This window comes from Clupea harengus, chromosome 10, assembly GCF_900700415.2.
Source record: "Clupea harengus chromosome 10, Ch_v2.0.2, whole genome shotgun sequence".
In the NCBI taxonomy this organism is placed as follows: domain Eukaryota; kingdom Metazoa; phylum Chordata; class Actinopteri; order Clupeiformes; family Clupeidae; genus Clupea; species Clupea harengus.
The window spans coordinates 3,611,474-3,638,520 of NC_045161.1; the positions used below are offsets into that span (position 1 = coordinate 3,611,474).

The 27,047-nt window shown below is 41.2% G+C and overlaps 1 protein-coding gene across 1 annotated transcript in view; it reads right to left on the reverse strand.

Annotated features, from left to right (window-relative positions):
* si:ch211-51h4.2 overlaps positions 1-27,047 on the reverse strand; it is a 92,938-nt gene that overhangs the window by 62,360 nt on the left and 3,531 nt on the right. Inside the window, exons 2-7 of the mRNA XM_031575035.2 lie at positions 21,625-21,666; positions 20,649-20,722; positions 20,145-20,213; positions 19,960-20,062; positions 7,659-7,794; positions 191-256 (exon numbers count right to left, since the gene is read on the reverse strand). Of these exons, the coding sequence (XP_031430895.1) occupies positions 191-256; positions 7,659-7,794; positions 19,960-20,062; positions 20,145-20,213; positions 20,649-20,722; positions 21,625-21,666 (490 nt within the window). The remainder of the gene's footprint in view (positions 1-190; positions 257-7,658; positions 7,795-19,959; positions 20,063-20,144; positions 20,214-20,648; positions 20,723-21,624; positions 21,667-27,047) is intronic.

The following is a 27,047-nucleotide window of genomic DNA, read 5'->3' on the forward strand; positions in this document are numbered from 1 at the left end:
TACACTGTATTACTTCCAGCAGAACAAAAGTTGGACCAGAATCACTTACACAAACAATTAACAATTAAAAAACCCAATAACTAAATAGTCCTTTAAATAACCTTCAAATCAGAGTTCTAAACAGGACTGTTCTCTCTGTTGTAATGTAATGTACCTTGTGTGACTAAATCTAAATGTAATGTGGGCTCACCTGATGTGAAAGAGAGCAGCGTAGGCCTCACTGCCTGCCAGGACATAGCTGATTCCAATAGAAATGCTGGAGGAAGAGAGTATCTCATTATTCAGGTCTCAGTGGAATGGAAAGATGGGACGTCAATTCATAAGCTTTGCATGAATACAATACTAAGCACAGATAGCAGTTCATGGAACATTAACCAGAAAAGTGTGCGGAAAAATGTATAATATTATAAACTATGTATCTATCTATTTATCTAACATTTAAATGATCTAAACAAGTGTGCACATACATTCTTTACAGAACACCAACAGATAAGATTTAGAAGAAAATTTAGCAGATTGCAATACTAAAGATGGGGGATTTGACAAAGCTTTTTCCTCCTCAAACTAAAACCGTATCATCAGTTAAAAGACCTTTAGAGAACTAAAACATTAAATCCATTGGATTCACACCACACTGACATAGTAGATGTTACAGTAAACACGCACACACATCCTCTCAATAATATTTTCCACGAGTGAGAAGGGACACAGGAGAGAGGAAGAAGAAGAAGAAGAAAAAAAGCCCTTGATGATTATTCTGCCTCACACCTCTCCTGCTCCCGATGCACATCTAACACCTCCCACACACGCTTTAGCCAGAGAGGAGGAACACACGCGCTCCCAATCCAGTCATTTCAACTGCTGACGTAAGGTAACCCTCAAAGTCTGTGACTGCAATACGGCAGCTGGATCGTTTTACAAAAGAAAGACAAAATTAACAGCCCTTAACAGCTAAAAATTTGAGCGGACTGTCTTCCACAGAGACCACAGAGCCGGGCTTGTGTCTGCCCCGGAGCAGACAGCAGGGGTCCATCTGATAGACACCGCGGCCGAGGCGTCGTGGACTGCTAGATGGAGAGAGACTTTACGGACAGGCCCGCTGATCGATTGCCTGGCCACTTGAACACAATGAAGAGAGCATCGATTGGCTATATGTTAGTGAAACCTGTCTAAATGCTGATAACAAGGCCCAATCCATTGGCAGACTTGACCAGTGATGCAGGGTGATATGGCTAACATTACTCTGCAGATCGCTAAAGACCTTTTAGTCAGAGCATTCTACCGTCTGTAAGGTCTTTAACTACTTCAACCCTGTGAAATCCACCTCTTCTCTCACCACTTTCTAGGGTCTGAGAAAAGCCCTAAACACAAATGTCAAAGTGCTGCAGACAGTTTCTTTGTGACCATTTCTGAGAAAGACAGGGAGATTATGACAGTTTTTTTTTTTTTCTTTTAAAATTGGATGTTAGCGCAAAAGACTGAAAAAAATCTTCAAAACAGGGCATAAGGCAGCGAATAAGTTAGGGCAACCTTGATCAGAGGAAGGAAAGAACTCATTATGCAAATGCCTATGTTATAAATAATGCCACCTACAAAATGAAGTCAGCAGAGTAATGCTCCATTCGTCATCCCTGCAGAATGCATTTGACTGGCTGGGCCATCATTTTTTTTGTGGCAAAAAAGAAAGGCAGAAAGGTTGGAGGGAAAAAATCTTTGGTTGCGATAGCAATGACATTTCACATATAAATAACATTCAACTAGCTGACAGTCTTGGGGGGCACGGAGAGGATTAAAAACCTACTTAGTGCCGGCGTCCTCCAAGGTTGTGTCCTACCTCCACGGTAGACAACGCAGGCAAAGGACTGATAATGCACTCAATCTCCCAGCTTTCATTAACCTTTGCGTTCTTAAAAAATTGATGAGTCACCCTGCACTTGGGAGTCCTTGTCCACAACCTGCGGAGGTGACTACTGGTGGCACTGGAGGTGCATATCGCGTATGTGGACTACACGTGTATAGTGCAGTACATCACCCATGTGTTGACCTTCATCCGCGTGACTATGAGGCAAAAGATTTACACTCGACGCGCGGTGCGTTATCAACTCCTACAATGTGTCTTTTGAAAGTCAAAATGTGACCATCACATCACAAAAACAAATCACTTACAGTAGCTAGTTTTAATATGCCATTTGATTATGTGCAGCCAAACTCAATCCACTACTACAGCCATTGCTTATCTGACGAGACTGCAGCAGACTTGCTCCAGTTCTGACCTGTACTGCATTCGATTCCATTGCACCGCTTAAGAAGAAGATAAGAAAACAGAAAAGTCTAGCCCTTTGGTATACTTCCCAGACATAAGCACTTAGACAAACCACACAAAGACTTGAAAGAAAATGGCACACCTCTGAACTAGAAGTATTTCGCCTGGCATGGAAAGACAACTTTGTAACCTATAAAAAGGAACTCTTTGATGCTAAATTGGCCTATTATTTCTCCCTAACTGACCCCAACCGACAACAAAAACAATCCAAAGGTTCCTCTTCAACACAACTTCCTGACTAACAAGGAGTCACAATGCAGTTGACCACTTTATCCCTAAAACCTGTATTAGTAATAACGTTATAAAACCTGTATTAGTAATAACGTTATAAAACCTGTATTAGTAATGACTTTATGAACTTTTTCAAAAACTAAGAAGAGATCCCGTAATAACTTTCTCACCCATTAGAAGCCCTCTCAACATGTATTGAGACTACACCAGAGATCATCCACCATTATACCACCATTGCACCATCTCTACCATTATAATTATGTTTTTTCATAAATGTCTATAAGACAATCTATTAGAATACCTAATCCCATTCTCTCATTGTGTCTTCCTTCTTTCCCTCTCACTTTAGACTCTCCACTGCGAGGTGTTGCTGTCTCCTGCTTCCCGCTGCCCATTCCAACCCAACAATCGTGTCCAAAGTTCTTCTACACATTGCCTACAATGCATCACACTCACATTCGGACTGCAAGCGTAGTACTACCCATTTCTCAGTGCTAATATGATCACATTCATCACACACTCGTTCTATTAATACCCTATGAGTGCATTAAGACCCTCAATATGTGGTATATGGCCATTATATATGCGTGCTGGCAGTGTGAACACCCACTAAGCTGTTTTTCAACCACTACTTTGAATGCCGGTTCTCTTCATTTGTATCTACCATCAATCGTGTGTGTATCATGCATATACCATCTGGTAAGTACACCTTGTAATCTTGTGTGTATCATGCATATACCATTTTGTATGTATCATTTGTAATCTTGTGTGTATCATGTATATGCCATATGCTAATATATTTATCCTGATGCATGTATAAATTCTTCTGCTTGCTTTTGATTCTCTCTTCTCCTCCATTCCCCTCAGCCCCCACCCCTTTTCTATCTGTCTACCTGGCTAGCAGAGGGGTTCCCCCTCGTGAGCTGGGTTCTGCTCAAGGTTTCTTCCTGTTAAAAGGGAGTTTTTCCTTTCGTCACCTTAGTTCTTGTTCTAGGGGGTTCAGGCTCTGCTCTGTAAAGCGCCTTGAGACACTTTCAGTTGTTATTAGCGCAATATAAATAAAGTTAAATTGAATTGAGCTGAAATGGAGAACCATAATCAGCATGTTAAACACAGCAGAGAATGCCAAAGGTCTTTTCTTTTTTGGCGTCCTTTTTGTATGCCTGTAATGTACGGTACTGCTTGCAAATCTCAAGGTCATCACTGATAGGCTCTAAAAAAATGTTCCTCTCACATATTTATCAACAAACAAACAAAACTGACTTGTGGCTGATATGGGTAATGGGAAAAACCATACCTGCATTCAACTCTGTATAGAATATCCAGAACAAACTACCCTGTCTGTGCATACTGATCTTCCCTTTCCAAATGATTCCCTTTCCAGGCTTTCCGTGTGTTACAGTGTGTCCTGACAGGCATTTTATGCAGTCTACTGATTTCACCACCTCGGTCAGACGAATCATACAAAATGAGCAAGCGCATGACTTGCCTTTCTGAGGATTGTCTCTCGTGGGGCAATAAATACCATATCCTTCTGAATACATCTGAAATTAGCGAGACTTTGAGACCATGGCTTTGAAGGGAGTACTCCCACTATACCACAGAGTGGAGGGAGAGCATCAACCATTTAATGTTAGTAAAACCATTCAAATAGCCCAAGACTAGAATATAATACTTTGAATATGCAGCAGTGTCTTCCCTGTGAGTGATTTAACCTGCGTCATCTGAAGTTTTGAAGTAGAATGAAAGAAAAAAAAACTATGATCACAACTGGCAAACTCGACAACGTTAAGAAGTCTGAACGATGTCTGCAGTAAAGGCCAAGAACTCTCCAGTAGAGAAAAGCTCTCCTCCCTTGGCCCAGCATACTCATTCTTGCCTGGATGTGTGCAGTTTCCATGTGGTCTCACATTTCATCCCCTGCCCTTTCATAAAAACAGGTCAATACACATATTCGCTGTGTGAAACATAAGCACAAATCCCTCCCCTCCGCCAGGCCAAGTCTGGCCAGACGTGACTTCAGCACTTTGTGAGGGAATACATCTGGGGACAACTTGTTGAAAATGTAGTGGTGAACTCGCAGGCAAGGCTGTCTCCCCCTCGGAAGCAGTGAGGGGACTAGCGGCGCTGCTTTCAAGAGCCCAGCTAACCCTGTGATTCCAACCCAGCCAAATGACCCCATTAGAGGTTGTTGTGTTGCCATGTGCATTGTGTTTCAACTTCAAAATGTTGCAACTTCAATTTTTATTTTAGTCCATTACTCTATATCCTCACATCCCATAAGTACACGCGCTTACCAGATTTAGAACATTAGTTGATAATGGAGAGAGGTGCTTTGTCCTGTGTCATTTCCTGTTGTTTGTTTCTATAAATGTCATATAACAGTGGGATTGGCCCATGCCATTTGTGATCAGCTTGCATGAAAGCTCCCTATGGACCTAAAATGACCTTTGATGGAGGGTAAAGTGAGTCTTACATATTGGTTGAATACCCAAAGCACTTAAGTTATCAGCGTTTATCGGTGCTTTGTTAAACTAGGTTTCGTTTTGAACATTTTCAAAATGGAGACTCACATGTTTCAGAAGGGCTTTTGTTCGGGGTGACTAATAGCACAGAAGTGGCTGGCAGATATCGGCCTCACTGAACACACTGCTGTGCCCATCAGCTAAACATTGCATATTAGGAGTCATCAGCAAAGCCCTACTGGGTGCCAATCATTAAATATTAAAATAGGACTTGAGACTAAATGACATTAAATGACAAAACATGGTCCTAATTAGAGGCAACATTCGAACACACCCAGGGGGCACTGACTAGAAGGAGTACACACACACACACACACACACACACACACCCAGGGGGGCCTGACTAGAAGGATGAGTCATATAATTTCTGCAAAATGGTGGAAAATGACAATGAATTTCGAATTAAAAACAGTTCCTGATAAAAAATCATGAAATTAAAAATATTTTTGGTTAATTTGGTCATTTTCACTCTGCCATAAATGATGCAAGCTGCTCAGATAAGAAGGTTTTTTTTGCAGAAAACAGGAGGCAAAGCGAGATGCAGCATGCACCCTCAAGCAGAGCAGCTATACCCTCAAGCAGAGCAGCTATACCCCCAAGCAGAGCACCTATACCCTCAAGCACAGCATGCAAAACCTCAAGCAGAACAGCTATACCCTCAAGCAGAACAGCTATACCCCCAAGCAGAGCATCTATACCCTCAAGCAGAACATCTATACCCTCAAGCAGAGCAGCTATACCCTCAAGCAGAGCAGCTATACCCTCAAGCAGAGCATGCATACTCTCAAGCAGAGCATGCATACTCTCAAGCAGAGCAGCTATACCCTCAAGCACAGCATGCAAAACCTCAAGCAGAACATCTATACCCTCAAGCAGAGCATGCATACTCTCAAGCAGAGCACCTATACCCTCAAGCAGAGCATGCATACTCTCAAGCATAAATTGCCACCATTAGCTGTCCTTTAGTCACTTTTTTCAAGACTGTTAGCATTTTAGAAAATTGCATGTTAATAAATAATTTCATATTTAACATTGATGTATTTATTGTGAGACAATTTGGATCCATCAGCAGTCATAAAAAGCGCTTACTTCCTGGTTTTAAATAGCTTTCACATCAACAAAACCAACGTAACTCACGACTCAAGCGGACCCTCACCAAAAGCTCTAGTGTGTAAGAACCCTTATAGGTTTGTCTCTGAGAAAAGCATTCAGGCCACTGTGACAGAGCCAGAATGAGTAAATGTGAATCAAATGTATCTGATTATGCCTCCTATTCTAAAGATGTGTCTGGAAGGCTTATCCTTAGGATCAAGACACAGCAAAGAAAAGACATAGAGAGGACATGCTACCACCACTAACAGTATCAACACTCACGAAAATGATCATATGAAGCCAGAGAGGGCCTGTCCAACAGCTGTAAAGATGAAAACCCAGGTCAGTTTAGAGAGCCTCACGGCCATGAAATCCCTTTCATCAAAGAAGAGGAAATGGAAGAGGTGGTCCGATTTGAAATTATAACACAGAAGTGCAAAACACACCATTATATGGGGATCACTCATAATAAAAGGGGTATGCTGTTATCAATCTCTTTTAAAAAATCTCCCAAATATTAATGATACATACAAAATAAATTCTAAATACTGACAGCACCAATACTAAATGTTGTCTTAAAGCACTCATATAGTATTAAGTGCTAAATGAACTTGAGTATAAAATGATAAAAGGTGCAGATGAGGTATGCTGGAGTACCATGCTGACATGTAACTAAGTCGATTCATCTGAATACAATATTAATGGAAATGGAGTGCCCTCCAGTCACTGGACACCCACAGGTATAGCGATCCTGCCTGAGAGCTTTTTGTATAGCATTAAATGCTAACTGAGTGTACTTCAGTATTGCCCTGATTGAGATGTTCGGTCATGCTATTTTGCATTCAGGTCCCAGATAAGTTGCACATTGCGCTTGTGGTCTGTCTGCAGTAGATTAGGCGCCTGAGTCCCCCGAGCTGCTCTTTGTTGGAAAACTCTGCCCACCCATCTGACCTTCGCATTGTTCACCGCGCTGAAGTGCGAGGAGATAACATATGGGGCTGCTGCTGCCGCGGAGAAAAACGCTCCGGCTACCTGCAGATGATTCATCTGGGCTAAAAGGGCTCGACACTCCATTTGTTTTAGAAAGTCACTAAGTGGCAGTGGCTGAAAGTTGCCCTATGAGAGGATAAAAAAAGGGAGACAGAAGGAGAGCCTCTCCCAGGGTGTGTTCAAGCGCTGCAGAGGTGCCGACCTGAGAAAGTTGAGGCCTTTCAACTTTTAACTTTACACAGCCCAAGCTTCGGGGAAGATAAATGATTATGTTCACCTACAATTGGTGCGAATCAATAGTCTTTTGGGGGAGGACACAGAAATCATTTTTTTTGTAGTCAGTTTCAAAGAGGTCCTGGGCTGTTATATATATATATGACCGTAAAATAAGTCAGTTAATCTTCACTTGAATGACACATGCAGTACACATGCATTGTTTGTAGTTCAATACTAAATAAAAAACACACAATACACAAATAACCCAGGTAGACACTTACAACTGAAAGAGGAGGATGAAGTTGAAGGAGCGACTCATGTTCTTGCTGAGAAAGAGGACACCCATGATGTGAAGATTGGGTTCCAGCTTCTCATGCAGCTCTTGGGCTGTGGAGTGTCTGTGTAGGAGGCCAGTGTCTGGAACAGCAGAAAGAAAAGAAGAAGCCCTTTAAACATGTCTGCAGATGGGTTCAACGGGGATCAAGGGATAAAAAGCACCGTAAATGCAGTTATGCACCTTAACCTTTGAATTTGTTCAAAGCCAAGAGTTTGTCTAGGAAAAAACAACATTAGTCTGTAATAACACGTTTCCACTGCATTTACAGGGGACAGATGAAGCATGGAGATGGAAGGTTATGACTGCATTTTAGAAACCAATCCACCATCCAACACAACATAACATACTGCAGCTGACAATACGAGTTTGTGTTCTCGATTGTGTTTTTACAATGTCAAATATAACAAGAGATGAAAATTCACCTTGTGTCTGCACGCACAGAACCGTAGGTGATCAGAGTGACTTCTCTCCTCCTCACACTTGTTCAAACCCTACCCCACACACACACACACACATACACACACAAAGTGCTTTTCCCCATCCTCGCTCAAACTCCATAACCGTCCCCCTCCATCACCCGTGCCTCCAGCCCGACTCTCCCCACCTCCCCCCCCCGCTCCCCTCCCCAAACACCTCTCCCTGGTGACAGGGACATTTTAGTCAATAAGCGGCGGGGATGAATGGCGTGAAGGATGATAGAGCCTCGTCAGCTCCTCAGCGCTCTAATGGATAAAGAGCGCCATTCCTCAGCAGTGTGGAGGTCCGCCACATGCCAACGCATCACTCTCCCTCCCTCGTGTGCCTACGTCCGTGGACAGACGGACGGATGGATGGATGGACGTACTCACACTCACCAGAGAGGTGCGTATCATCGCTGCCCCCCCACCTTACGTCGGGCCTTTATGGGACTTTTATACAGTAAATAATGAGCTGGGACGGGGGAGTAGGGGGGAAGAAGAGAGAGGACTCCAGGAGATGAATGTATGAGAGAGAGAGAGAGAGAGAACATGAATATGGACAGAGATAAGAGAGGTGTAGGAGCTCGGAGCTGGGTATCGGAACGGCAGGGATAACTCATCGCTTCTGCTCCATCACAACTGACTGACTGGAGTGTAACAGGGACCCGGAGAGAGAAAGCAAGGAGGAGAAGAAGAAACGAACTGCACAGGGCGAAAGGGAGCAATGACAAACTGTGGGCGAGAGGAAGAAAGAGAAGCGAGGGAGAGAAAGGAAAAGGAGAGACAAACCGATAGCAGATAGAGGGAAGGAAAAAGGCAGAGATAAAGAAAGCACTGACAGACACCGACTGACAGACACTCACAACAACGCCCCTGCTCCACGCAGGCGTCTAAAACTAACTAGCCTCCCTACAAACGCCTTGGTCTTGTCCCACAGCTCTGTCAGCGACTCTCCTTCTCTCCCTGAGCTGGTGCAGAGGGACGTGTCTAGAGCTCGTGTTATTTATCGCCTGTTAAGTGTGTGACTCCTTTCCTTGAAAATGTTTACTCCTATGCTCACCGGGAACTCCACCCATAGGCTCCAGGCCTAAACATTGACTTTAGGAGGCAGAAACCGCATCATATGTATTTGAAGTGCAAAGGGAGCGAGAGAGAGAGAGAGAGAGAGAGAGACAGAAGAAAGGAGAGAGGGAGTGAGGGAAGAAAGTAGGTGGATGCACCGAGTAGAGCTCAGCCTCCATTATAAATGGATGCCTGTGTACTGCACATGAGAAAAACTGAGCCAGTTTATTGTGGGTGTGAGAAAACCAACTTGCAATCCAAATTAATTTTGAATGTGTGCAGACAAGGCTTATTATAGAGACAGATTCATGGAGGTATCAGCTTCGGTGTAAGCTCGAGTGAAATATTTAGCTATAGCAATCCAAACTAGACTAATCAGCATGTCTTTTCCACTTCATCTGAAACTAAGAGGAACACAGAACACATAAGCAATAGCCTAATTTTCTAATGGCAACCGAGTTTGTCCTTTCTATTAAAATGACAAATAACTCTCCAAATCAGTTGTGTCAGTCAGCCAGCAATCTCTGTAATGACACATTGGCAGAGAAATCAAATTAAATGTTTGCGCGCCGTTAAGACTACTGCACCTTGAGTGTACGAATGACAGGGGAATATGTCGTTGAAAGAAGACGGCGGAATCATTAATTTCTGAGGGGGGCCCATCTGCTCAGGAAAGGGACAGCCAAGTAATTAGGATGGAGAGATGCTAGATCCCCACACCTGTCACAGCTCCCTTCTTTGAGGATCACACTCAAACAGACAGAGCGAGGGAGGGAGGGAGGGAAAGAGAGTAAGGGAAAGATAAAGTGACAGAGGAAGTGAGAGAGCTAGAGGAATGGAGAGAGAGAGGGGTGCAGAGCGAGGGGAAAGACAGCGGGAAAGATGGAGATAAAACAGAGAAACCAAAAGAGGGACAGAACAAAAAAGAAAAGGTATAACGCCCCCCTATAAACTTTCCCTTAATGAGCTCCAGACACCAAAGCCGAGGAGGTGTAATAACGAGCCTGCCGGTCTGGTCAGAGGTGCTTCCTCCCATTAAATAACAATTAGACTGGCAGCTGCCCAGGCGGCACAGCACCGTGCTCACCACGGCCCCACACTACCGCCCTGACCAAAAAACATGTCTCCGACTTTATATGGAAAACTTAATGAATACTATAACAAGCTGGGGCAGCAAACTCAATTTTGACAACTTAAATGGAAAAAGCATACTTCAAAAACCACAATGGCTTACTTTTTATATAGAGCACACAGTGTAATGTTTCATATTCATCCTTAAAGGTGCAGTCTGCGATTCTACTCTCATACACATTTTGTCAAATTCAGCGAATCGCTCCACACGGTCGTCAAGCTGCTCCGTTCTTCCCTCCATTGCACTAACTAACTGGGTTGCTCCATTCGTTGTCATGGTTATTACTGAGCCTTTCATATTGTACTGTGTTAGAAAATAAAGACTGTGTGTCTTCATTGTGTCCCAGCCAGTAGACTACTGATTAAAAGCCACTATTTCACACTTACATAGTTTAGGACTTGCATGTTTGAATGGATAAAATGACCTCAAGATATGTTCAAGAGTAAAATATGTTTCTAAACAGCATATGGCAAAATGTTTTGGAAGGTCTAATGTGCCAAGCACATGAAACAACAAGTTGACAACAGCATCTGTGAGTGTTGTGTGGTCGTGGCTTCCGTTCGGCACCTGTTTTACCTGTCAGCACATTCTCTACCAATGTAAACATGAAGGGAAATGATCCCCTGAACAAATGAGGTGTAGTTTTGCAGGAGGGGAACTCTAAACAATGCCACTTTGAAATATTATCAAAGTAAGTCTCACACAAAGACATTTGCTCTTGTCACACGAATTACCAAGCATTTCCATGATACACTTTTCTTTGCAAACAAAATAAACAACCCATTATTTTGACATTTTTTGTCTGTGCTTTTGTTGATATCTCTCAAAGGCTGATTTCTGACAGGATCTCATCCATGCATTCAAAGACTGAACTTCATAGAGAAGCTGCTCTCTGAGTTCAAAACTCATTTTAATTGAAGTGCTTTCACACTGCGAATGCATTGACCATGACATCTGGCGGGGAGGTTGGGTTGGTTTTCCAAAAAGAAGTAGGTAGGTTATTAGTGACCAGAGCTATATTCACTCTTGTGAAGTTGTTATTTCATATCTGGTCGCAGAAATATCCTCAGGATTATCCAATTACAAATAACTTGAATAAAAAAAAAAGATCAAAGAAAGTATCCTACCAGAACAAAGTTTACAAACATTTAAATATATCTTTCTCATAGAATGAACAATCTCTGTCAGGTCTCTTGTCGTCACTGAGCACTTGATATCAGGGAGCTTGTCCCTGTGCAGGTACAGCTTGTCTTTTCACTCTTTGATCAGATCCATTCAGTTATGTTGTCTCGCACGCATTTTAAAACACTAAACCCTACTGAACCAAAACCGACTGGAATACTGACTTTTGAAATACTAAATAACTGTATTGCAATGAGAAAGCAGTAAATTGTGCAAATTGCAAATTGTGCTATAATTTTGCAGATAAGTGTCTTAATTGAACAAGACGGGGGGGTGCATAATTTAATAATTCTACGTTGGAACTGTTTTTCCTTACACATCACAATTCTTTATTGCATTTTGAGTTATTATCTAAATAAATCAAAGATCTTATATAATCTGATATCATGTCATGGGTTGAAAAGGATGCATGGTGTGTGTGACATTCCTGGGTGAGCAGCACCGTATAAAATGGTTTATTCTCTGTAAAAAAAATATATATATTTTGATGTTATATGCACTGTCTCTCCATGATGAATGGGATATCTATATCTTGCTTATTGGAATCCACATTTTAGCAGACAATAGAAAACAGATAGCAGCTGCACATTTTCTGCTCAGGGAAATCCATCTTTTTAATAGCCTTCTTATCAAAACCCAACAAGCCAGCCAGTATACACTGACCGTGAAAGCCTAATTGAATCGTAGAGTATCAGGCCATTGCTAAAACCCTATCTGATGACACAGTCAACCTGGCATATAAATTAAACAGTATCTAACCATAGAAAATAGTGTTCCACAGACACAAGTGACAGTAACAAACCAATTCTTTAGCATTAGGGTTTTATTTAAAAATGCATTACCAGTGATAGGTGATCAATTTCAAGCATTTTATGGACATAATACGCTGGCTGGCATGAAAGGCACCTTGATCATGCGTTAAATGCAGAAACCTCAGGAAAGGCGGTTCAGCCAGAGAACCTCTGAGCTGTCACAGATAGCATTTATTCTCTCGTTTCAGCTCCATTTGGCCATCCTTTCGGGCCCCTTGTACAGGGTATAATTCAACAATAGCCACCTGACAGTGTATGACAGCTCAGAGAAAAAGATAATCAAGAAATCGTAGAGGATGGTCTATTGATTTACACTGAAACAACATTTTCCATTACGCCGAGTTTCTTACACAGCAATTCAGAAGAGAGTCAGAACAAAGGCCCAATCAACTAAAAACAACCTGATTCAGAATGGAATAGTAATGGATTCACCTATCCTCTCATGAAATCACTTATCCACCCATTCAAGCAAATTGCTTAAACACTGCAAAGCTAAATGATGAAGTCTGCTCCAAGCGCCCAAAGAAAGTGTGTGCTAAACTCTTCATTTGGTACAGTCACACATGCATGTCGAAAAAATGCTTATCTTTCAGAAATTATTTTCCTGGATGGATTGCCAACTCCCTCATGCTTGAAGTTATTCATTAGGCAAATCGGAGAATATGCTAAGTACCATGCAATTTGAAAATGATATTTTTCTACACCATTTAAATGTGCTGATTTGCAAAAATATAAAGTGTAAACAAAAATAAAGTTCCATAACAAACATCTAATCTGTTTTGAGGTGAATATTCTGTGGCAAAAATATGTACATAAAATTACATTAACTTTTGTTATTATAACCATTTGACATTAGTGCAGCTCACCGATCTAATGTATGAACTGCACTCGGTGACACTCCTGTCCAGCACAGGGATTCTGCATTAGCCTGTCTACTGGAGCTGTGTCCCCTCTGGCTAAGTGCTATTGTATGTGTCTCTCATCTACACTCATCTACACTTATACCAGTTATGTCTATATATTCATTTTTAGAAAATGATGGGACACATTGAAAAGTATTCTTGGTTTGGAGTCAGAGTAACCATAGGATGCCATTTCACCGTCCCCTGGGCATGGCACTGGTTAATACCTAAAGTAGAGTTCACCTTCCTTTCAGCTGTTACTATGTTCTGTTGTGTGCATGAATGTCAGTTCCCTTCTGGGTAAGTACCAATCTAGTAAGGCAATTCATTATTAAGCTTGCCAGCAGTTGCAGGGTACTTGAGGACACCAAGTGCAAAAAAAGTATGGCTTTTCTCAAGGACGAGAATACCTTCTTGTGACGTGTTCCACAGCAGTACTCTCCAACAAAATATATCCAATCAGTTATCACAAGTGCTCAAGTGGTTGGCTGTATTGACTCCTAAAGGCTGTCTTTTCTTTTTCTTTTCTGCACTCTTTTCACCAAGGACAACCTATATACCGTCCCCTTGCAATCAAACAAATTTCACTCACTCTACATCACCAATATACTTTAAAAAGAATCATGAACATTACTTGTCAAATGTAACTCATGGTTGATTTAAGCTACATTTAGTTCAACTTAGATGATTAGCTGACTGATGAGATAATATAGAGTGAATTTCATGAATTAGATTCTCTTTAAAGCTAACTCCAAGCATTTGCTTTACCCTTTCATTGAATCATCTCACAGAGCTGAGTATATTTTCCAATATTACAAATATAAGCAAATCTACTCTTAATGTGGATGAGAACATTTATTGGATGAAATGCACCTGTAATTTTGAAAAAAATCCAACACCACTTGAAAATAGCTTAAAGACATGACCCTAGCGGTGCAAACCCATGACAGCGACGCGATACGCTTCCATCGCTTTGAGTGGGCGTGTTGTAGCGTGTGGAAATAGCATTTTCAAACTGTCAGAGACGACACCAAACAATCTGATTGGCCACTGCCGGGAAAAATCGCTCCTCATTTGCATAGGATTCAACATTTTCCAACTTTTATCGGTCGCGTCGCCCAAAACGGTGGTCTACGTCACAATGGATTGGCTCCCGTTGAAATGCATGGGATTAGAATATCGCGTCGCTCGTAACGGTGTCATGGGTTTGCACCGTAAGAAACCAGAATATTACAAAATAAAAATAAAAACTACATTTAAACTATATTTATTTTCTTGTTTTGCTCTAAATGTTTTAGTTTTGGCAATAGACAAACACACTGATTAGTTTAGGTTTACTACATATGGTAACAATCACACAAGCATTTGTGAGCTTTGTGTGAATGTGCACTTGTGCAAGTGTGTTTGTGTTAAGCCAAGTAGGAATCTGTTGCTCAGGGGTTTGTTTCTCCAATAAAGACAGAAGCCCCTGCTAAACCACAGAGGAACGCAGCAGCATTGGTTGAAATAAAGACCTACTTACAACCGCTCATCAAATTGTAGCAGCTACGTCACCAATCGTCACTTCTGTTGTTCATACCAGCGTAGTCCCAACAACGTTGTTAATGATGTAACAGCATGTAGAGGAGCATGTGCTAGAGCAACAGACGGCGCTGCCTCGTACTTAATAACGGTATTAATTACCGCCTGACACCAGCTATCAGCTATCTACACACATGCAATTGCTCTATGGTAAGAAGATCCAGTAACAGGTTATTGGCCTACTTCCTTCTCTCAAACTATTCAAATCCTGGTGTTCCCGTTTGGCACATGTGTCCGGGCTATTTGCCACAGATAAGCTGTTTGTAATTATTTACAATGATCTTAATGCTTCAGTTAAGATGAATGAGTATTCATTTAAAAATGTTAGTGAAATTCTCAGTTGGTAGGTGTTCAATTAGACAGGGAATTGGTCAAACTAACACAATTAAAACGTTGACAACAGCAACTTTCCAAGAATCACGCTTCTAACAACTGGTTGAGAGCAGTAGTTCCAACCATGCGACCATGTTCACGGTTAATCATTGGAACTACACTTTCAAGAAACCAAATTGGTGAACTACGGTTGTAACGAGGATATTGCGATGGTGGTTAGACAATGACGCTTTCGAGAAACGCACCCCAGATTAAGAGCCCAAAGGTGTTGTACCACAAATGTACAATTTGAAAACATGGAGTTCAATTCACATGACAGCACATTAGGCTATGCTTTACCTCCATTTAGACACCAGCAAAATGGGACATCTAATTCTCAGGCCGCTCTAGTCATGTAAAAGGATAGAAATGCCAAAATCAGACACAATCTTTCTGTTATATGAGCTGAACATCATGCTAAAAACTTCTACAACCAGAATAGAAAATACAAATAATATAACAGTGACTCAATGAAACCAACGGTGATTCATTAAAACCAAACTTACTAAAACCCCATGACTTCAATTAAATAATAGCCTTTCACTTGTTACGCTAAAATATCCCTCAAAAATGAAAGATGTTTGCTAAATGTAGATCTGTGACTTACTTCCTCCAAGGTATAATTAAGTCTTTGTTCTCATGTTTTATCTATTGCAGAGAAACAACGAGATTCCAAACAGTTTTCATAACCAGCCTCTTTCTCCTCTCCTTTTTTTTTTCTCCTCTTGACAGGGCAGGCCCCTTTTCCTCCGCTACATTCATCTTCATTAGCGGGCTATTCCCTCCATCTCTTGTCAAAAATACTTAATGCCTCTTGTCCGTGGGACTTGGGCCGACCCTGCTTAGTTAGCGCTGATTCCAACCCATGGAATCCAGCACTGCTCCTGCTTTTTATCCCCACTGCTAACCATCCCTGTGGTACTCGGCAGAAAAAAACAATCCAGCCACCATCTGTTTGCCAGTCTGAAACCCAACTGTTTTCATGTGGCACTGTTTTACTTGCTAACTAATGAAACAGTAGGGAGAACAGCAAGTGTGCAGACAAATAAAAATAAATATATACATAACATACATTTTACAAGATGTGCTGTTGCTGTTACATTTCAATTATAGGGGTCGCCTTGCAGTAGGATGCTGTGCTGGTGGTCGAGGGAAAATCAACAATAATAAAAACACATGCGTTTTTAATTAAACATAAAAATCAGCGTTGAACAACCTTATTAATTGCTGTTGCCATTCAGTTTTCCTCTAGTGTTTCCTATTAACTCTGCTATGCTATTTAGGACATCAGGAAAAGAACTTCACAGGCAGTATATTAAAGAATTATGACCACCGTCCACTTTTATAAAGGCTGGATACAATTAGAGAGAAGTAGTGATTCTTGGCCAATCTAAATCAAAGCTCAGAACAACTAACCAAACATTACTAATGTTACTGTTAAATTACTGCAGTTAATGATGCAGGCCTTATTTAAGTATCCGATGCCTATAATCGTCAAGATAATCAAGACTTTGTGGAATAAGAAATTATTTTATCACTTAAGTGAAGGTTAATTTAACAATTAAAATTAGGTCATTAGCTACAGAGACATTATAAAGAACTAAAAAACATGCAGTCTGATGTATCGCCATCTACATTCTGTTCTATTTAACTCATAACTCCTTCAGCTCCAGATCTTTCAGACATTGATTACTTTGCGGTTAAACTCGGGAAATACGCGGGGAAATACGGTATAGCAAATGTATGCTGAGCATCTGACGAGGCTTTCTATGTTTCTGACCTATGTTTCTGTCCATCATGTAGACATTGAATAATTATGACTGTATGCTACCTTTGTGATGATGGTGATTCTTGCAAGACACTATCACTATTACTGTGATTGTAGTTGTTTTTGACATAAAAACAGCTTCCTGTGGTTGGTGCTACTAATTCAAGCAACATTACTTTGGACAGACCCGGTGTGAAATGTCAATTTATGTGTTTCAGAGGCCAGTGTTCGCAACAAAACATCTTTCATGAACAGTGAAAACAAAAAAATGTTTTTCCGGAATTGTCTCATTTGTAGACAGACAAATTGTACTCTTTCTTAATTTAGGCTTATCTTTATCGCTACTGTACTGCGAGACAATAGGCTATTTTAAAATGGTAAATGGGAGGACAATGTCATGTAGGTATATGTATATGCATTAGGGTATATGTAAATGCATTTATATACACATATATTACAGTACATGTATTAAAAGGGTCCGGTCTCATCATTTCAAATTAAACTGTCACTGTCTTCCAAAAGTATGTTAATTCTCTTTGCACAGAGGGTTATCTATATATAGATATAGGGTTCTAATAGATGTTGTAGATAACTGTGTATTGACAAAGTTATATGCAATTTCTCAAATCCTTTTGGAGACCATGATGTGGTGTATACACGTCTGTCTATGGCGTTTAGAGTGGTGTTGACGCGTCCCAAATATATCACTGAGTTTATGACAAGGTTGCTAGCAATTAAACAAATTGGCCATGATTTTGTCCGACAACAGCTAATTTCACATCCCATTCATTTGTGTGGAGATGAAGAGGAACATTAGGTATACTATTCAATTTTCAACCAATATCGACCAGACAGAAATGCTATGTGCGTTATCAGGTGTAAGCAAGAAAGAGCGTCAACATCAAAGATATGACAAAGCAGCTGAAATAATAATAATGGAATGTGGATGGAGGTACCTCCTTTGGTCTACTGAATGACCTGGGAGCCAGATGGCTTTTAGCACTATATGGCCTCACGTAACTTCATCATCATGTCTCCTAGCCATGGTTTCATAGAGTGAACATAATCTACCAGCAGAGTCAAAGAGGTTCTGCTGCTTGTGGTGACACAGAGGCAGAACATATGGCATTCCTCTTAACTACCACCTATCAACTCAGAAGAAGATACGACCCCTGGATGCCTAATGATGACAGTGGTTAGGTGTACATACATTGCTTATTCATTGTTGGGATCTGTCTTACTACTGAGGCCACTGCGCAGGCTGGACACACTCATTCATTTTAAATATTCACTGAAGATTTAAAAAAAATCTTAAAATAGTTTCTGTAAAGTAAGAATATGTAAAATGGTATTCGCCACCGACAGGCTCGTGAATGTTATGACTGTCTGACAACATGGACAGGATCCCTACAGAGATACACCTGCGTTTGCGTCAATAACTGTAAAGAAAGCTGTCTCTTCTTCTGGGCTCTGACGTAGCAAACCATTCAGTGCGACGGCTTCATTGTGCAAGAATTACATAGAAATGAGAGCAGGACAAAAGGTGGATTCATATATTGAGGAGATAAAACCATTAGCAGGAATGGCAGGTTAAAGTCTTAGAGTCATACCCAAATCAGCCAGGCCCCACTGAGACAATGAGAGCTGACTGACAGAACATTCAATTCAATCTCCGTTACTCATCTCACCGATGTTACTGCAAGCAGAAATGCTGTTTTGTGAGGAGAACTGTTTCATGTCAGCATTTGCCAAGGGCTCAAAAGGCAGTGAACATAACTATTGAACTATTTGATTGTAAATTCCACTGTGGAACCTGTGCCGGTGGTTTACTGGTGGAGGACAGAGCTGCAGCCGTTGAACAGTGACGGGACAACAAACATGTGGGTAGATGCTGCACACAGACTCACAAGCCCCTGCAGACCCTCCCGCATAACAAACAGAGTTTTGGGCTATAGAAATGGAGAGTGTGTATGGCGTGTATGGACATCTTGAAGCATACTGTTAGACATTCTAGGAATGTCTCTCATGCCATCTGGCAAGTCTACACTGTCTACATCAGGGGTGTCAAACTCATTTTAGTTAAGGGGCCACACACTGCCCACTTTGATCTCAAGTGGGCCAGACCAGTAAAATCATAGCATAATAATGCATAAATAACGACAATATTTCTCTATGTCTAAATCATTGGTGAAGGTTTTTGGATGATAAACACTATTTTAAGGTCTTTCTACAATAAACTAGAAAAATAAAGACCAAAAACAGCCCACTGTTTATCTGCCTGGGCTCTCCTTAGCATTAGTAAAGTCATCCGGCGGGCCGAGCTGGACCCCCTGGTGGGCCTGATCCGGCCCGCGGGCCGTATGTTTGACACCCCTGGTCTACATCGTGCAAGTCTCAGGCCGGAGCTAGCTGACAGAGGTGTCAGCAGTCTAGCCCAAATCAGCAGATCAGGCTTGAAATATGAATGCCACAAGTGCCGACGGATCATCAGATCCCAGTGGGCTGCTGGACACACCACTATCAAGAGCTGCCTGCATAGTCATTTGGAAAAGCCCATGCTGGTAAAGCACTAACTACAGCATAATCCAGAAGAGAACAAAGTAAGAGAATAGCTGGTGATCTGGGTACCCGTTAATTACACGGTCTCGACAGCTCACACCGAGAACAGCAAAGCCAGTTCTTTCCAAACGGTGGTGAGGAGATGAAAGAGTGGGATAAGCAAAGCTATGTACATACCTCCCCTCCACAGAGGAATTAGTTGTAGCACTAATATGTCATTAGAGATGTTACAGAGGATTGTATTCAGTGCAATCCTTCAGTCATTTCCCCACATACACACATACATACAATATTTGAATCCAGAAATGCCCCTAAAATAAAACACCTTGTTCTTGGAGGTTGATGAGATACCCTCTGTGAAAACAATGCTGTGTGAATGCACACTATGCTGTGAATGGACTTGTGGGAGGAACTTACCAGCCTCCTCTCCCTCATCCCCTTCCTCCACTTCTTCAGGGCAGACCTCAGGAGAATCCTGTGCACTGACATCTTCCATTAAAATCCTTTCAGTCTCTGTAGTCTGTGAGGAAAATAACGCACCATTACAGACCTGCAGTCATTAGGCGGTGTTAGATTCAAAATGATTTCTTTTGAAGACAAACCTTGAACGATTCCATCTGGTTAACCCTGCATCGTTGCAGCAAGTCCACAAACAGATATATGAGCAGAGCCTGTTGAGAAGAGAACAGTGCTTGTGTGTGGGTTCAGCCAATCAAGTAAAGTCATTTTACTCTTTGGAATTACTGCAAATCTTCTTTGTTCTTCCAATCACAGGAGACAGTCAATACGAAATTAAGCATGCCACTTAGACATGCCAAACAGCCTTTCTAACTGAATTCAGAAAGCAGCCTATATTAAGTTCCACTGATCTTCAGGAAATTGCTCAGGCTAAACCATCCTGTCAAGGGCAAATACCTAAGGGACTAATTTTCCATGGTGAAATGAGTGTTTCAGAAATTACAGTGTTGTCTTATCCAAGAGATAATTATCAGAGAAAACATTCTTAATTTGACATTTAAATCTAAGATCTTTACATGATTAAAGCAGGGACTGTTTTTGTGTATATTGTTAAAATACACGTCTTATATGTGTTGAATAGCACTCACCTGCATAAAGAACCCAATGATGAAGGACACCAGGAATGGCAGCAATCCTGCTTGTGCTATTGACACTGGCAGACCTATGTTGAAGGTGCCACAAAAGGATTTACACTTGAGTGTACAGCTTAAAAGGCATCACTCTATACCCAAATAGAGAATATCACGATAGCCTACTCTTAACGCTCCTTGAAAGAACTGTTCTGCTCATTCAAGGAGTGTTAATTTGGAAGTCAAGAAAAATGTAAAGCTAAAATTAATTGATGCTTGTAATGTCTTTTTTATGGTAAGATAAAAGCAGTAAAGTGGTTTGGCAGAGGTTTTAAGGGGGATGAGCAATGTCTTTTTAAGAACTATTAAATCGTATTGAAAACAGAACAGTTAAATTCAATGCACCATGTAATTGCTATCTTTCATAAATATATGTCTCAAACTACACAGCCCATAAAGCACATACTAGGGGAATCATTGGCCAGGAACAATAGACCTGCTGAAAGCATTTCACAGAGCTGGGCGATTGTCTTTACTTATTTTTGTCTAATGTTCATATACCTGAAGGTGACATTTTTATGCGTTGCCTGATAAATATACCCTTATGCTGAATGACTGTTAAGGAAAACGGGATGACTTCACTGAACATATTTCATCCAAACCATCATAGCTTCTGCCATAGAACTCCACTTCCTTTTACATTTGACTAGTTGTCCTTGATGTCATTATTCACATTAATATTTAAAAAATCTGTAAGTGAGTGAGAGGGCTTAGAACATATGTCTCTCGCTAGAGTGGCATGAAATTGCGTCAGAAAAAGACATTATTTTTTCAATGTAGGACAAGATCTTTTTATTCTTTTTTTTTTGCTCGAGCACACAATCTTAACATATACGTATACTCACCAAACAGCTATAAATCTTTATATGGCCAACTTTAACAAACCTAAAAAAAACTTCAGTAACTTTAATAAATATGTGAAAAGAAAACTTACCCAAGATGCCTGTCCCCAGTATAGTTGCAATAGATAGAAAATCTGCAACCCAGACAGACAGTGTAAGGATTTCACGTTGACAAACAGTAATCATTGCATCAAGGGCACAGTTGAAACAGTTGGCTCTCCCTCAGCTCATTCCATTACGTAAGTACATGAGTCATGAGTCAAATACAAAAAGATGGCTGAAACACACATAGAAAGGAACCAGAGAGACAAATATTCAGTGACTTTCAAAGATGTTTGCCTGTGTATATCTGACATAGAGCAATTCAATATAAAATGCTGACTTCATTTCTCAAGCTCTCAAGAGCATCTGAAAACAAACAAATACAGTTTGAGAGGCAAGGCTCTGCAGGCACTCATCATAACGCTGATGGGAATCACAGAGTTGGAAAAGGCTCACCTTCAAATACTCCACATATAGGGGATGTTTTGACCCAAACCCCCCCCCCCCCCCCCCCCGTTTAGCACAGAAAATCCATCTATTTATTTATCTGAGAATACACAGTTTCAGAATATGCCTAATGTGCCTTTTTGGAGCAGGCCTCTGCTCAGCATAGCCTCCTATCCTCTCCTTGATATGGAGCAGTAGGCTTGCTCTTGGAGGGGGATTTAGACCTACATTCCTGTAAAACGCTTCAAGACAGTGATCACTGTTAACGGTCATGAAGTAGAAAGGTAGGGATCACTAGTGGCCCCATAATATCATATTATTATGGGCCAGACAATAGTTCAACTTCTGTGCATTAATGAGTTCTGAAATCAAATAATATCTATAGCAATGCATTCGTTTTGCTGTCAAAATTAGATATCCAAAGGACAATTGCGGGGAAATTATGTTAATGTAATTAAGACACTGTTTTCAATCTACTGACAGTGTGGTTGAATGTAAAAAATATGGGTTTTGAGGTCCTAATAGTCTACAAACAGTTTGTTCTGCATCTAAAATATCAGTTATCACATAACAAGATAGAGACTTGTACTTGATACCAGATGATACCAGCTACCCACAAGTATTGGCTTGAGGTCAGGTAAATATAAATATTCATGACATTGGCCAGTGCAACAGGGCCAGTGTGAGGGGATTCTCGCAGGCTAAGCGCTTACACAAACAGCGGATCGAAAGGGCCCTTCAACTCCTTGGACCCCTACATGTGGCAAGGCATGCAGACCATCACAAACTACCAACCACCCAGTGCTCTGTCCCAATCCAGCTCTGTCTCCCTCCCTGCACCAACCTGCTCAACTACTTCTACGCTCGCTTCGACCCCGAGAAACAAGGAGGTCACCCTCAAAGTGGATCTTCCTACCTGGTGAACTGCCTCTCACTCTCGACCCTGAGCAGGGTGAATGTACAGAAGGCAGCTGGCCAAGAATGGAATGCCCGGCCGTGTGCTCAGAGTCTGTGCAGGGCCGTTGGCCAGGGTCTTCACAGACATCTTAAATCTGTCCCTGTCCCAGGCAGTTGTCCCCACAGGCTTCAACCCTGCCACCATCGAACCAGTGTCGAACACTCCACTGCTACAACCCTGAACCACTTCCGCCCAGTCACACTCACTCACTTTTAGAGGCTGGTTCTATCATACCTGAAATCCTGTCAGTGTCACTGCCCTGGATCCCCATCAGTTTGCCTACCGCACCAACAGGTCAACAGAGGACGCCATCTCCATTCCACTCTGCTCTGAGTCACCTGGGCAGTTCCAACTCTTCGTCTGCACTGAATTGACTTCAGCTCAGCATTCAACACTGTGATCCCCTCCAAGCTGATCTCTAAACTTAGCCAGCTCAGTATTACCACATCCCTCTGCTATTGGACTTTACTGCTATTTGACATACAGAGCCCGCTTTCTTCAATTAGATCATAGTGGTCAACAAGACGGCCTACGGGGACGAGGTCCAGCACCTGGCTGCCAACACCCAGAAGACCAAGTAGATCATTGTGGACTTCAGACGAGCTAGGAGCCACTCACATGCCCCCATGCTGTAGTGGAGCGTGTATCAAGCTTCAGATTCCTTCGCGTCTACATTTCTGACATCATCTCAACTGGTCCCTGAACTCTTTCCTGATCAAAAAGGGTGCAAGCCTGTGGAGCCTTAAGCCTTAAGCCCTAAGAAAGCTCACCTGTGTCTCATACTTGTCAACTGCATCTCAGTGTGGTATGCCAATTGTTCCGCATCAGACTCTAGAGCTCTGCAGTGGCTGGTCCACCCAATTGCCCACCACTGAGAAAATTGCTGCTTGCTGCTTCGGTCGGGCGAAAAAGCATTATCAAGGATGCATCCCACCCTAACCATGGACTTTTTTTTACTCTCCTCCGATCCGGCAGGCATTTTACGGGAGCCTCCACTCCTGTACCAGCAGACTCAGAGCTCCTTCCCCGAGGCTGTGACCCTGCTGAACTTCACACCACAGAATACTATTATTTATATTGTACACACAACCAACTGAACATGTTTTGTTTATACTGTTCATAGCCCTTTCCAACTCTGTCCCTGTCCACTTCACCTCTTTATATTATACTGTAAGATACAGCATCCCTTCTGTTGTAGCACTTACTTATACCTGTACTTATCTGTAAATAATGCTTTTCTTTTGTACTTCTGGTTAGATGCTAACTGCTTTTCATTGTCTTTGTACCTGTACTCTGCACAATAGAGTTGAATCTAATCTAATATAGTTAGCAACAACTACCAGAGACCAGCAGGCTGTGTATCTGAATGCACTGAAGGCAGAAATCTCAGCTTGGTGTAACAGCACCATCTCAGCTGACCCAATTACAAGTCGAATGCTTTACTGCCTTGATGAATATGAATAAGAGCCTTGCTGATTAACCAGTAGCATGAAGCAGTCACGTTTGAGTGGCGAAACTACAAAGTACCAAAGAAGTTTGTCTAAAACCGACTCGCTGATAGCACTTGATTTTCAATTGTGCCATAAATGTATTGGATGGGATTAGTTATGGATGCATGGACAGGCAACCGGGAGTCAAAATGCTAATGCTGCAGTGAAAAATAATAGGAGAAATGAATGATTCATTTTTATCTATGAGACGCGGCATCTAACTCACTCCACTACACATTCAGCTTCACACAGAAATACTAAGAGACGATCTGACATGGCACACACAAAAAAAACAGCAACCACTGCAGATGTAAGGCCAGCATTTCAACAGGCAGTTTCATTACTGAATCCTTTAGAGATACAATTAGAAGACTCTTACAATGTGGTCTGTGTTTCATTTCCAATGATCTCTTTGCAAATGTAGTGAATTACTCCTCCCTGTATTGCTGGTAGGCCTTTTACAGCACATACAGCATACATTACGATGCTGGAAGATAAAAATGACTCTTGAAATCAATGCATGATCAATTGTGGCAAAGTGTATCACAGCAACCTACTGCAGAACCCTGTGCAGCTGTTATAAAGATAAGTGAAAATCAATGGGAAAGCTGTAATTACTCACAGACATTACAATTTGCCTCCATATCTATCTATGATGATTGTCAATATGAACACCAGCAACATTCTTCACATGAATATTGGCAAGACTTTAACATCCCATACTGCATAAATCTCCCACCGCTACACTATTATAGATGAACACTGCACAGTACAAGCTATTATAGACATATACTCAAGAAATGACAGACTTTTACAGTCTTACAGATGAATTACATTCCCTGAGGTCACTTGGACAATAGGAACAACAGATAGAAACATTTTCTAGGTGAGTGCTGAAAGTTCGAGGAAATTCAAGATGTACACATAGTCAAAAGCTGTTCAGCAGTTAATTTGAGACTTCTAAATTACACCTGCACACTAAGACAAGAAGATTGATTACAATGTGAGACAAAGTTGCAAAGTCTCCATAATGGTGGTTTAATGACACTGGTAGCCCTCCACTGGCACATCTCCAGCTCACAAGAGTGTCATCTTGACAAAGCCTTTTAATTTAGATTCTACATAACTTTTGCATTGGAGAGCAGTTTCCCATAATTCATAGAGCCATGATGATTAATGAATTGTTGATGGCATCTCTAGACAGGATGTGCTTATTATGTATGCAAATCACAACACAAATGCACTATCATTAATGTTTAGCAGTTCTTACACACCCAGGTTCAACAGTATATAACTGTGATGCTTCATACACTGAGGGGAAATAAAGTAGTTCAACCAGCTTTATGTTGTAATAACTAAATCAAAGGTGCCACTGAGAATTAGGAGCTGCATTTCCAGGGGACACTGATTTACTTTAAATAACACAATACTCTGCCCTAAAAGTCAGGAAATAGCTGAACAAAGGCACTAGACATTATTCCTAGTCCGATGAGCATTGATTAAATGTACCCACACAAATGTATGAGAAAACAAACAAAAACGATTCACAACTACCACTCAGACTGGTTAATCCAGGCAGCAAAAGTTCAACAGCATGAAAATGATGAAACACAAACTAGTGTGCAGATTTATGAAGAGGCATCAGTTATAGTACAACAGACACTGCCACATTCTTTCAGTGGACTTCCTTTATACAGCGCAAACACATTGAAATTCAGACAATGCTTCCTGCTCACAGTCTTTGGCTATACAGTTCATTTTAACAAAAGACAAAAAAAACAGTAAATTAAAGGTTATACTAAATCATGAACTGTATCTTCTCGTGTTATTATTCTTAATATGCGTTTAACAGAAACCCTCCCACTTAAGAGCAGAGCATCACCAGGCCACAACATGAAAGGGTGCGTTGTCCTGATCCACGGCACTGAAAACAACTCGGCCATGCCACTAGTTTGCCTCATTGAACTTCACCAGCATTGTAAATGCAATGTCTTCAAGTGTATAACAGAATTATACAACTGGTTGAACAATGTCATGTTAGCATATGATTTTAAAAGACAATGTGTTTCAGTATGGTACTGTTGCTGCAGGGAGGTTGTGCGCTTCCGTGCATAAAGCCCCATAATGCTGTGCGTGTGCCTTTTGATGTAAATTCAGTGTTTTATGTTAGATTTTTCAGAGTTAGATGCTGTTCCTCTGCTGTGTAGACAGTGGTGTGTATTTCTGTTAGGGGTTTAAAGTCTGTGTGTTATGTGTAAATCCCTGTGCTTTTTACTTGTGTATTAGCGTCTCTGTCCACCATTACCCACTGTGTTAGTCCACGTGTAACACGCTCTGCCTTCTCTGCCTTTTATCAGATGTCTGATTTGTTTCCCTGAGTTTTCAATAAACAGCAAAGAAATCAAAGAAGTCTGCTGATTGCACCATGTGTTACAGTACTTTATAAATGAAAAGATTAGTATTATTATCTTTATTATTATTATTATTATTATTATTAATGATATACAGGCACATGCATTAGAATTATTCTATTCATCTTGTGATGTTGATTAACAAATGTGCCTTGATCTTGTAATAC